The 13,694-nt window shown below is 36.7% G+C and overlaps 1 protein-coding gene across 7 annotated transcripts in view; it reads right to left on the bottom strand.

Moving 5' to 3' along the window:
* Positions 1-13,694, bottom strand: part of SYTL2 (synaptotagmin like 2) — a 118,629-nt gene that overhangs the window by 9,756 nt on the left and 95,179 nt on the right. For 5 of the 7 annotated variants that reach the window (XM_053561269.1, XM_053561272.1, XM_053561271.1 and 2 more), the window contains 4 exons: positions 11,345-11,464; positions 9,748-9,917; positions 3,352-3,454; positions 926-1,096 (listed from right to left, as the gene is read on the bottom strand). In XM_053561269.1, the coding sequence (XP_053417244.1) occupies positions 926-1,096; positions 3,352-3,454; positions 9,748-9,917; positions 11,345-11,464 (564 nt within the window). The remainder of the gene's footprint in view (positions 1-925; positions 1,097-3,351; positions 3,455-9,747; positions 9,918-11,344; positions 11,465-13,694) is intronic. The other 2 variants (XM_053561274.1, XM_053561270.1) reach the window with 1 other exon arrangement.

Consider the following 13,694-nt stretch of genomic DNA (forward strand, 5'->3'; position numbering starts at 1 on the left):
TATTGAAATATGGCCATATACTAGGCTAAATGTCTCAAATTTCAAAGCATTGAATATTTTGCCTCATATTATGTGCTTCCATGTATAAAGCTCACTCATGTTTTCGGCCCAAACTTTCAGGAAAATACCCTTTGAGAAAGTGGCCAGCTCTCAGCTGGGAGAGACACATCTGGGGAGGGCTAATGCTTCCCTGGCAAATAGGTAGATCACACTGCCCTACCATAGCTACCAGCTCCATGAAAGCTGTCCTTTCCCTTTCTCAGGCACCTTTCCGTCCTGGCCACATTAGAGACTGTGGCTGAGATGGCCAGGTGTGTGGCAGGAAAGTGGAAGCCTCTGAGGCTGCTGGGCCTGCAGGCAGCTGGGCAGTTCCCTGAGCCCTGTGCAGGGCTCCCCATTCCCTCCATGTGGCAGGGTCTCAAGCCTCAGCTCTTACTCCACACAGCAATGGCCTGCTTTGCCAGCCCTGCCACTGCCCCTCCCGCAATCATGGTGCTTGGTGGAGGATGCTCCAGCCGGCTTCCACCAACCGTGTATTCTCCTGGATTGGAATCCTGTGTACTGGGTGGGCCCACTGGGAGGGCAGTGGGCTGCCCTGTGCCCAAGCTGTTTTACCCATATATAATATGCACCCATATCTTTTCTTCAAAAACTGGGGGGTGGGGGGGAGATGTATACATTATACAGAACAAAATACTGTATTTAAATGACCTTCCCGAAGTGTCCAAAACATTTGTGCTCAATGGTTTAAACATTTCTCCCTATGATTTTTACCCTTTCTTCATTGAATGTACAAGTAAGTCCAACTTTAGTTTAAAATGATCCCAAACTACAGATTAGCACTCTAAATGGAATATAATTAAGTTTTTTCCTATGCACCGCCAGGACCCAAGCCAATCAAATAAACAAAAAACCCTGAACTTACCTTTCTCTTCAGAGGGTACCACTTCAATTGTTTATTTTGTTTGTCATCCCAGTCCCATGTTTCCAAATCAAGTTCCACTTCCCCTAGGAAACTATTACGTTTAAATGTATCCCGATGCCAAACAGACAGGTTCAGCTTCTGTGTCTTTAAGATTTGCTTTTCGATTTTATACTGGGGTTCAAAGAAAATTAGAATGATAAATGACATTATTTTATGCCAAAGTTAAGACATACAGATGAAAAGTCATCTATGTAGATCAGATTTTCTTATCTGTTAGATTTCAAGTCTTCAAAATATTGCAAAGTCATCTTATTCTAAGTGTCTTATTTCAAAGAGCTCAAATCCATCTTTTATAAAAGCTTATTTTCTTCCCTGCTCTGGAAAAGCAAACCAAAGCTCAAATATCATAGCTGGTAATAGTTCTCTAAAAACAAAAGCCAATTATTCAATTTTTGCTAGGTATTTTCAGTGTAGATATAACAAGAATCAAAGTCATCTAGAAATACAAATCAAATTTTAATCCAATCTTCTGTTTTCTAACAAGGTATTTTGTAAAAGGATAATTTATATTTCAAAGCAGTTTTATGTTCATAGCAAAATTGAACAGAAAGTGGAGAGTTCCCATATATCATCTGCCCCCCATGCACACCTCCCTCACTATCTACATTCTACAGGGAGAGGATATTTGTTTAAAAAAGATAAACTTGGTTTTTTTTTTTTTTCTGCTTTATACAGTCAAGAAGAAAAGATTTGGTATTCCAATAGTTTTTCATCTCAAATATAGTCAATCCATGATTACATATAATCATGGAAGGGATAATAGTACCTCCTAAAGATAATCTCCATTTGGCTTTATGATATACTACTTGAATGTCCATTTTGGTTGCAGCAGACTTGCCTTTCTGAGTTTATCATTTAAATTAGTTGGCTTTTCCTGAGTATAGGGTTGAAGTAGCTGACACAGAAATAGCTATGGTTCTGGTGTCTATTATAGTCAAACAGTAATTTAAAACTTGCTACTGAAAATCCACAGGCAGTCAATTCACCCATGGATGACTAAGAGTTGATTTAAATACTGCTTCTTTTTCCAGAGGATGATCAAATACTTGGACAGAGTTTCAGAAAGAAGAGGATGAACAACCCTTCTTGTATTTTTAGTTTTAAATAATGTTAGTCATGACTAAGACAGCATGATACAATTTGGGGGGATGAAATGGAATTATGAGCCAGGCCTACTTCCCATTCATTTGTGCGTCCATTTATCCTTCTGATAAACATCTTTTGAGTAGCTATGTGCTCATTCTGATTGATGCATATTAAGCCTTTTAACGTTCACAACTACTGAGGTAGGTACTATAAATATCTCCCTTTTTCAGATCCCAAAACTAGCATTATTCCTAATTTGCAGATCTGAGGTACAGACATGTTAAGTCATTTACCTAAAGGCACACAGTTTAAAAACAAGAGTCAGTCCCTGCCCTCATGGAATTTACAATTTAGTGGCAAGGATGACAATGGAACTACTGAAGTGCTGAGTGTAAACATAGCCTATTACCAAGCAAGTTATTGAGGCAGCAGACAGCAGGAACACTTAGGGGTAAAGGATTGTCTTTCATAAGAGACTTTCTTATGTAAGACATTGTAAAGGGGTCAGGGAAAGAATGTAAGGAAGAATATTCTAGCCCTAAGGAACAGAAAGTCCCAGCAGTGTGAGAAAATGTACTTTCTGCAAAGAACAGAAAGGAATACAGGGTGACTAGGACAACCATGAAAGAGGCAAGTTGAGGCTGGAGCTCAGGTTGTGAAGGAAGTGGTGTGCATGTTAAGAAAGATGGACTTGACCCCAAGAGTAATGGAAATACTAAAAGATTTTAAGCAGAGAAATAACATGATCATCATTGTGCTTTTAGATTTTCTGGTTGTAATGCCCAACTTTATCAGCTATATATCCTTGAGCAGGCGTCCTCAAACTGTGGCCCACGGGCCACATGAAGCGGTGTGAATTGTATTTGTTCCCGTTTTGTTTTTTACTTCAAAATAAGGTATGTGCAGTGTGCATAGGAATTTGTTCATAGTATTTTTTTTTTTTAAACTATAATCCGGTCCTCCAACGGTCTGAGGGACAGTGAATTGGCCCCCTGTTTAAAAAGTTTGAGGACGCCTGTCCTTGAGCAAGTTACTTATTTCTCTGAGGTTCACTTGTCTCATCTCTGAAGATGCTGGCGTGGCAGGGAGTGAACGAGATAATGTATACAGCATTCTTGGTGTACTGTCTCATACAAAATAGTCCCAGAACATTTTATTCCTTTCTTTCTCCAATGTTATTAACTAACTTTATCCTGGAGAGATATTATCCAAGAAGACATGTCTATTAAATGCATTGGTCACCATTTAAGATTTTCCTATATGAAAAGTGCACAGTTTACCCGCAGTATCTCATTATACACAGGATTCAAGGTTTTCTTCACTATAAGTGTTTTCTTCTTGCCCATTTTGCCTTTGTCTGATAACAAATAGGTCTTCACATATCTAAAAAGGAATTCAACATATAAGAAATTCAGAGAAGATAAAGGTAATGTTTCCACCTCTACTTTTAAAAATGCATTGAAAAGTTACAGCAGAAAGAATTATTTCATGACACTGAGAAAAGCATAACAAATATTTCCACCAACATCTTTATATTTAAATGTTAGAGGAATGTTAATGAAATTGATTATTTAATATTGTTTTGAAAGTGTTTTTTTTGAGACATAGTCTCAAGTTGTTGCCCTGGGTAGAGTGCTGTGGTGTTACAGATCACAGCAACCTGAAACTCTTGGGCTTAAGCGATTCTCTTGCCTCAGCCCCCAAGTAGCAAAGACCACGCCTGGCTTTATTTTGTTGCAGTTGTCACTGTTGTTCAGCAGGCCCACAGGCCCAGGCCGGGTTCCAACCTGCCACTCTAAAGGGACTTCCCTGAATTTCTTTTGTCCTTTGACCTTAACTAATATGCAAGGAGTGGGGAAGGGCAGTTAACAGATATCCACCAGAGTAGTAAATTCTGTTAGTTTCCTATTGAGAAAAGGCTTTGGTGTCTGAAATAATTTTTTAAGCATTTTAAAAAAGTTTTGTTACTGTCTTTTGAGAAAAATTAATAATAGTATACCCCTAATTAAGCCACATTTAATGTTGAAAAATAAAGGATATTGACCTCATATTTATAATAAGAATAAAAGAAAAAAGATTGGGCTTATCTGAGCAAAAATAATTAAGAGTTAGACTTTTGCATAGGGATAAGTAGGAAATACCACTCAATTTTTGCAAATAAACAAAAATGTAATCAAACCTGTGATTTACCAATAAATTAGTAATTTCCCCTAAAGTTCTTCTATAAGATTTAAAAGTGGAAACTACCTCATTATGGAATCTTAACTATTTTTATAACACTGAATACATTATGAAGTATGCCCCACGTGTCCCTGATTTTAGAAAATTTTGAGTGTGACAGAAAGACAAGGGTTTAAGCCCTTATTCCTCATTTTGGGGCTGTCTGGAATTTACATATATGGGTTACTTATCTTCTTTGGCCCTTGTTTGTTTATCCATAAAATGAAGGAATTGAAACTAGATGATCCCAATTGTCCTTTCCAAGTTGAAACATTCTATACACCCCTGTGATTTTTATAATTTAATGTTGGGCAGATGAATTTAAATAAAGTAAATAAAATTCCATTCCCCCTAATTTTTCAAACATTCCTTTTTTTTTCTTTTACACTCTTTCTTTTGTTTTTTTTTTTTTTATTAAATCATAGCTGTGTTCATTAATGCGATCATGGGGCACCATACACTGGTATTATAGACCGTTTGACACATTTTCATCACACTGGTTAACATAGCCTTCCTGGCATTTTCTTACTTATTGTGTTAAGACATTTACATTCTACATTTACTAAGTTTCACATATGCCCTTGTAAGATGCACCGCAGGTATAATGCCACCAATCATCCTCCCTTCGCCCCCCTCCCCCCTCCCTTTCCTCCTTTCCCCATTCTTAGGTTATAACTGGGTTATAGCTTTCATGTGAAAGCCATAAATTAGTTTTATAGTAGGGCTGAGTACACTGGATACTTTTTCTTCCATTCTTGAGATACTTTACTAAGAAGAATATGTTCCAGCTCCATTCATGTAAACATGAAAGAGGTATAGTCTCCATCTTTCTTTAAGGCTGCATAATATTCCATGGTGTACATATACCACAATTTATTAATCCATTCGTGGATTGATGGGCACTTGGATTTTTTCCATGATTTAGCAATTATGAATTGGGCTGCAATAAACAATCTGGTACAAATACCTTTGTTGTAATGTGATTTTTGGTCTTCTGGGTATATGCCTAGTAGAGGAATTATAGGATTGAATGGCAGATCTATTTTTAGATCTCTAAGTGTTCTCCAAACATCTTTCCAAAAGGAATATATTAATTTGCATTCCCACCAGCAGTGTAGAAGTGTTCCCTTTTCTCCACATCCACGCCAACATCTCTGGTCTTGGGATTTTGTGATATGGGCTAATCTTACTGGAGTTAGATGGTATCTCAAAGTAGTTTTGATTTGCATTTGTCTGATGATTAAAGATGATGAGCATTTTTTCATATGTCTGTAGGCCGTGTGCCTGTCTTCTTCAGAGAAGTTTCTCTTCAAGTCCCTTGCCCAGCCTGCGATGGGATCACTTGTTCTTTTCTTGCTTATACGTTTGAGTTCTCTGTGAATTCTGGTTATTAAACCTTTTCGAAACATAACCTACAAATGTCTTCTCCCATTCTGATGGCTGTTGGCTTGCTTTACTTACTGTGTTCTTGGCTGTGCAGAAGCTTTTTAGTTTGATCAGGTCCCAGTAGTGTATTTTTGAAGCTGCTTCAATTGCCCGGGGGGTTCTCCTCATAAAATACTCGCCCAGACCGATTTTTTCAAGGGTTTTCCCTGCATTCTCTTCTAGTATTTTTATAGTTTCATGTCTTAAGTTTAAATCTTTAATCCAGTGAGAGTCTATCTTAGTTAATGGTGAAAGGTGTGGGTCCAGTTTCAGTCTTCTATAGGTTGCCAGCCAGTTCACCCAGTACCATTTGTTAAATAGGGAATCTTTTCCCCACTGAATGGGTTTTTTTCTGATTCCATATAAAATGAAGTATTATTTTTTTCAAGATCTTTAAAGTACGACAGTGGAGCTTTAATAGGGATTGCATTAAAATTATATATTGCTTTGGGCAGTATAGACATTTTAACAATGTTGATTCTTCCCAGCCATGAGCATGGTATGTTTTTCCATTTGTTCACATTTTCAGCTATTTCTTTTCTTAGAGTTTAATAGTTCTATTTATAGAGATCTTTCATGTCCTTTGCTAGACAAATTCCCAAATATTTCATCTTCTTTGGCACTATTGTGAATGGGATAGAGTCCTTAACTCTTTTTTCAACTTGGCTATTGTTGGTATGTATAAAGGCTACCGATTTATGAATGTTGATTTTGTTACCTGAGACGCTGCTATATTCCTTGATCACTTCTAAGAGTTTTGTAGTAGAATCCCTGGTGTTTTCCAGATATACAATCATATCATCTGTGAAAAGCGAAAGTTTGATCTCTTCTGACCCCATATGGATACCCTTGATCGCCTTTTCTTCCCTAATTGCGGTGGCTAAAACTTCCATTACAATGTTAAAAAGCAGTGGAGACAATGGGCAGCCTTGTCTGGTTCCTGATCTGAGTGGAAATGATTTCAATTTAACTCCATTCAATACGATATTGGCTGTGGGTTTGCTGTAGATAGCCTCCATCAGTTTAAGAAATGTCCCTTCTATACCAATTTTCTTAAGTGTTTTGATCATGAAGGGATACTGGATATTATCAAAAGCTTTTTCTGCATGGATTGAGAGAATCATATGGTCTTTGTTTTTTAATTTATTTATGTGCTGAATTATACTTATAGATTCATGGATATTGAACCAGCCTTGAGACCCTGGGATAAAACTGACTTGGTCATGATGTGTAATTTGTTTGATGTGTTGCTGGATTCTGTTTGTTAGGATCTTGTTGAATAGTTTTGCATCTATATTCATTAGTGATACTGGTCTATAATTTTCTTTTCTTGTTGGGTCTTCTCCTGGTTTGGGGATCAGGGTGATGTTTGCTTCATAGAACGTGTTGGGTAGTCTTCCTTCTTTTTCTACATTTTGGAACAGGTTGAGTAATAGAGGTACTTGGTTTGGTAGAATTCTGATGTGAAGCCATCTGGTCCCGGGCTTTTCTTTTTAGAGAGGTTTTGTATGGTTGATGCTATTTCAGAACTTGCTATAGGACTGTTCAGCATTTCCACTTGATTCTGGCTAAGTCTTGGAAGGTGATGTGCTTCCAAGTATTGGTCAATTTCCTTCAGATTTTCATATTTCTGAGAATAAAGTTTCTTGTAATATTCATTAAGGATTTTTTGAATTTCTGAGGAGTCTGTTCTTATTTCGTCTTTGTCGTTTCTGATGGATGAGATTAGAGATTTTACTCTTTTTAGGATAGCCAAAGGTTTATCTATTTTATTCACCTTTACAAGAAACCAACTTTTTAATTTATTGATCTGTTGTATAAATCTTTTGTTTTCAATTTCATTTAATTCTGCTCTAATTTTGGTTATTTCTTTTCTTCTACTGGGTTGGGGTTGTAATGGTTTTCCTTTTCCAGTTGCTTGAGATGTCCCATTAAGTTGTTAACTTCCTCTCTTTCCGTTCTCTTGAGGAAGGCTTGAAGTGCTATAAATTTCCCTCTTAGTACTGCCTTTGCGGTATCCCAGAGGTTCTGATAATTCGTGTCTTGTCGTTTTGTTCCAAAAATTTGGCAATTTCCTTCTTAATCTCATCTCTGACCCAGCTATCATTCAGCATAAGGTTATTTAACTTCCATGTTTTTGTGTGAGTATGCAGATTCCTGCTGTTACTCAGCTCAACTTTTATTCCATGGTGGTCCGAGAAGATGCAAGGAATAATTTCTATTCCTTTAAATTTACTGAGGTTAGACTTGTGACCTAAGATGTGATCAATTTTGGAGTAAGTTCCGTGGGCTGATGAGAAGTATGTATATTCAGTTTTGTTGGGATGAAATGTTCTGTAGATGTCTGCTAGATCCAAATGTTGGATGGTTAGGTTTAAATCTAAAATTTCTTTACTCAGCTTCTTATTGGAGGATCGATCCAACACTGCCAAAGGAGTGTTGAAATCTCCGACGATTATGGAACTAGAGGAAATCAAGTTGCTCATGTCTGTTAGAGTTTCTCTTATAAATTGAGGTGCATTCTGATTGGGTGCATAGATATTAATAATTGAAATCTCATCATATTGAGTATTACCCTTAACAAATATGAAGTGACCATTCTTATCCTTCCTTACTTTTGTTGGTTTAAAGCCTATTGTATCTGCAAATAGAATTGCAACACCTGCTTTTTTCTGATTACCATTTGCCTGAAATATGGATGACCATCCTTTCACCCTGAGTCTGTATTTGTCTTTTAAGGTAAGATGTGACTCTTGTATGCAACAAATATCTGGCCTGAGTTTTTGTATCCAGTCCGCTAACCTGTGCCTCTAGAGGACAGTTTAAGCTGTTCACACTAATGGAGAATATTGATAAGTCTGGTAAAATTTTGGGTATCGAGTTTTTTGAAAGTCCAGTGGACATTTTTAATCCTTTCGCCACTGTGGAAGTTGGAGTTTAATCAAAAGTTTCTGAGTGAGTTTACTTTTGTGGTATAGCATTGGGTTGGTCATTATGGAGGATAGGTCTGAGAATATCCTGAAGAGCTGGTTTGGTTATGGCAAATTTCTTCAACATATGAATGCCATTAAAGTATTTAATTTCTCCATCATAAATGAAACTCAGTTTAGCTGGATACAGGATCCGGGGTTGAAAGTTATTTTGCTTTAGGAGGTCAAAAGTTGATGACCACCCTCTTCTGGCTTGAAAAGTTTCAGTAGAGAGATCTGCAGTCATTCTAATTTTCTTCCCTTTGTAGGTAATGGATTTCTTACATCTGACTGCTTTCAGAATTTTCTCCTTCATATTAACTTTAGTGAAGTTAATTATGATATGCTTGAGGGATGTCTTATTTGAATTGAGTCGTGCTGGGGTTCTGAAACTGCTATCTGAATTTCAGAATCTCTTGGCATGTCTGGAAAATTCTCTTTCATAATTTCATGGAGAAGGGACTCTGTGCCTAGTGAGGCCACTTCATCACTTTCAGGGATTCCAAGGAGGCGGATATTAGCCTTCTTCGAATTATCCCAGAGCTCTCTGAGAGAATGATCCTTTTTTGCTCTCCATTTGTCTTCCTCTTTGAGTTGGGAGCATTCAAAAGCTTTGTCTTCAATGTCAGGAATCCTTTCTTCTGCTTGCTCCACTCTGTTACTGAGGGATTCTACTGTATTTTTCAGATCTTTGAGGGCTGCAAATTCTTGCTTCTGTTTTGAATTTCTCCTCGAATTTCTAATTTTGTACCTTTTGTTTGTATCCTTGGGGTCGGAGCTCGCCTCAGCGGGGTTGATGTGCAGTCTACAACCTTGTCTCTTGGTGCAGCTCAAATCCACCAGGTTACTTGCTAAATTTCTGTCCTTTAACTCTCCTTCTGGATGGAAACCTCTGTGGAAAGCTGGCTTCAGTCAGCCATCTTGTCTCCGCCCCCTCAAACATTCCTTTTTAACAGTCACATACATACCTTCCCCCTTTGTTTACTTTCTTTCCTTCCTAATTCCTACAGGATTAACTGTTTAAGAACTAAGAAAAAGTAGATGACTCCAAAATATACTTACGGGTCTGAACGTTGTTTTTTAACATCTGCTGCTGCTAAGTCCTTGCACTGGGCCACAAAAACATGCAACTCCTTCAGTGAGTCCACGTATTCAATTGCAAACTGAATATTTCCTTTAACTTCCAGATTGCCAAAGTCTCCACTATAAACACTCATCACACTGCCACTCACCTGGAATCATCAGAAATAGTGTTTGTCTTTATCTCATTCTTGAACTCAGAGGATCATGGATATAATCTTTGTTTAGCATTATTTTCTCTAGCTTGCATATAGTAAAGCAGTTTTAATTTAATACAGTGTAAAGACATGTCAACATAGGCAGCCTGTCATGATATACATGACTAGGGATTTTTTTTTCAATTCCCTCTATAACACATAGATGAAAAGTGAAATGCAAAGTTATTTAAATACTGGCTCATTTCAAAGCAGGGCAATTTTATGCTAGGCATTCAAATTTCCATTTTTAGACATGCTTAGGACTTAAAATCCTAAAAGAAAGAGGATGTGAGAAGCCAGGCACTCAGATCACAGTGACACACTGCTTTATCCAATATTCTAGGCACTAGCAAGGAATTTTACCATATTACCCATCTACTGAATCTAGGAAAACGCTTACCGAGCCAGGTATTTTTAGAGGTTAGGAAGAGTATACTAGAAAATGGATGACTGATGAAGGGAATTTAAAGCCTTCCGAAGGGCAAACATTAGATTGTTATCAGCAGAAACTCATTTAAAAAAAAAAAAAAAGATTTCAGAAATACAAGGCTCATAAAAATTTAAGCACAGCTTTATTATTCAACATAGCTGGTGAAATAATGTATGTGATTCAGAGAAATATTTGGGTAAGTGTATGTATTATACATATATACATACATCTGTACGTACATATATACTGTGTATCTCTTTTTTTTTTTTTTTTTTTTTGACTGGGGCTGGGTTTGAACCCACCACCTCTGGCATATAGGGCTAGAACCCTACCCCTTTGAGCCACAGGTGCCGCCCTATACTGTGTATTTCTATGCATATACTACATGCATACACTCACTTTATGTAAGAAGTTCTATGTAAAGTCAAATTTATTAAATTGTTTTAAATCACATCAGAGTAACTATACTTCAGGAGCTTACTTTTAAAAACCCTGTTCTGAATTCTATAGGCAAAGAATTACCTCTCTTACTCTTTTATGTGAATCAGTATATTTATTCATCAGCCTTACTAAAATGTAGGTACAATTCTATGCTTGCAAGACATATATAAAAACATATCTGATATAAGCATATTTCACAATAGTTAACTCAATTTTTGCACAAAAAAATTTAATGGTTCATCTTATTAACCATTTAGATTTATTTCTGAAATACTTACCAAAAACCTGGTAAAACAATTATAATGAGATATGAACCACTATATTCTTAAAAATAAAAAAAGAAAAGAATGAAAGGGCAAAAGGAAGATTTAGCTAGCCAGAAGCTAATTACGGATTAGAAAAAAAGCTTGTGCACTTGGAATCTGAGAAATACAATAGAAGGCTGTTTTACAATGAGCATGTCATAGAGAGGTTCAGAGCTGAGGAGAGATATTAATCTTTGTTTACATACAGAAGATAAGGACGTCATGCCAGAGGAGCTGCTAAGATTGGTTAAAGAGCTTGGGCTCTTCTTGTGTCTGCTGAGCTGGTAACTGCTTTCTGATGCTGTATCTGTTTCTCTGTCATCACTCTATAAAACATCATATAATATGCACTGTATTTAAATTCAGAATGAGTTACAATCAGAATCAATGCTTAAACAAAAATAATGTCTTGGTATCCCACTGATGCATGACATTTCCCTAAGTCAAAGAATGGTACTGCTAATTGCCAGGGAATGGGATTCAGGATGGAGTGGGAGGTCTGCATTGGACCTCACCTAAGGATGGGATGGGATGGGGGCTAACTTACCTACCAAAATAACAAGATTTTTTTTTCACCTACAACATGACCCCCAAATTGCTTTACAAGAAGTACTATTGTAACCTTTTTGTCACTCTTTTAGTATTACATATTTGTGTCACCTGTAGAATTTTATTGATATGAGAAATTGACTTTACTCAGACAATGAAAGGTCTGAGATCTGTCAAAACATGAAATGTCATGCTTCATTACTCTTATTATTAACATAGTCTTAGCGTTTCTAAAAATCAACTCTTTTACTTGAGACCCTATTAAACTAGGAAAAAGAAATGCTAATCTGACCTCTTTCAACTAAAGGTTATATATGCATATGTATACATATATATACATGTTTGTTGCCGTAGGGAATTAAATAATGTACTCTATTCACATTAGATTTATACATTTCTAAAAATAAAAGCCATAGATACAAGTACTTATTTTAAGTAGGTCCCAGGAAATATTTACCTGGGACAAGAAAGAAAAGTGGCAAATTTTATAATATTTAGATCTAAATAATAGCTTTAAAAATGCATGATTTAGAAAGAGCGCCTTTGGGGGTTAGAGCTTATTGAGCAGTTCAGTGACTCCTGGGGTTAGGGAACACCTTTATGGGGGAGGAGTTAGTTCATTGTAGCATATTCTAGGACCATGCAATTATGCATCAATATAATGGATGAAAATTGTAATGCAGATTAATAAAAGTTAAAGAAAAACAAAATTCATAACTTACATGGATAATGATTAAAAATCTCAAGGATTAAAACAAATACATACCTTTTACTTATTTATTTAAATTCAGATTAATATGAGCTTACAAACAATTAGGTTACAATGTTTGCATTTGTTAGGTAAGGTTCCTGTTGTAGTTGTGCCTCTCACCTAGGAGGTGTTCCATGTACCCCTAACCTTGTGCCTGTTAGGTGAGAGCACACCAACCCCCCCCCTTCCCAGTACATACCTTTTAAATATCTCTGTTGTCACACTCTCCACATGCTTACAATTCATTTCCCCCTGCATTTTAATACATCCTATACCCTTCCCAGTAGCTCAGGTCATTAGGGCATCACTGGAATGATGGGACCCTGTCTTGTTGATCTGGAACAGCGTTTTTCGTGTAACTGGCATTCAAAAAATATGACTGATGATCAGCTTCAAAGGGACAGTGGACAAATGAGCAAGGCCTGATTTCATTTCCACGTCCTTTAGTTCCTTGTTTAACCTTATGTACTCCATATAAAATGATACAACTGAATTCTAGCATCTCTGAAACACAAACCCAAATGATTTGAACTCTTCTGTGCAGAGCTATAAGACAGCAAGTTAAAACTGAAGGGAGGAGAAAGATTAAAAAAACAAAAAACAAGAACAGAGACTGACATAATTTGCTCTCATGCTCTTATAAGGTTCATTCATATGATCACCCAAGACCAACAGATCTACAAAGGTATAAAACCACAGGAACTCCAGGGGACACCTACCCTTGGATTCCAGTTAATGAATGAGTTCCAAAGAATGAGTGACTCTTTCCAAAGAAAACTGTGATGTGGGCTTTTAAACGTATATACAAGGGCTGAAGACTTGCAGATATGGTTCACTAAAGGCGTAAGAATTAATAGAAGGGCAGTGTATATAAGTAGAGGAATATAATTTATGTTAAGGAAAGTTATGGGCTTTTCTTAACATTCCATCTATGAAAAGAATGCCTGAGAATAAAGACTTTTATTTCACTGTCAGAAATCAGAACACTTACCAGGTATCACTATGTGCCATGCATTATGCTATGTGTTTTCTCTATTATCCCACAGATTCCTTATAACCTAATGTCATATAGGTTCTAGGAAACCAGACTCTGTCAGTTTCTGTTCTAGGAAAGTAAAGAATTTATCTATGATCACAAAAAAAATTAGTATCATAACCAGGACTGGGAATGTCTGGCTCCATAGCACAAGCTTCGAAATACCTGACTGTAAGAACACAGGATCTTAATTAAGTCAAAGGACCTCAGCTAAAAACTT

Source organism: Nycticebus coucang, chromosome 14 (assembly GCF_027406575.1).
Source record: "Nycticebus coucang isolate mNycCou1 chromosome 14, mNycCou1.pri, whole genome shotgun sequence".
In the NCBI taxonomy this organism is placed as follows: Eukaryota; Metazoa; Chordata; class Mammalia; order Primates; family Lorisidae; genus Nycticebus; species Nycticebus coucang.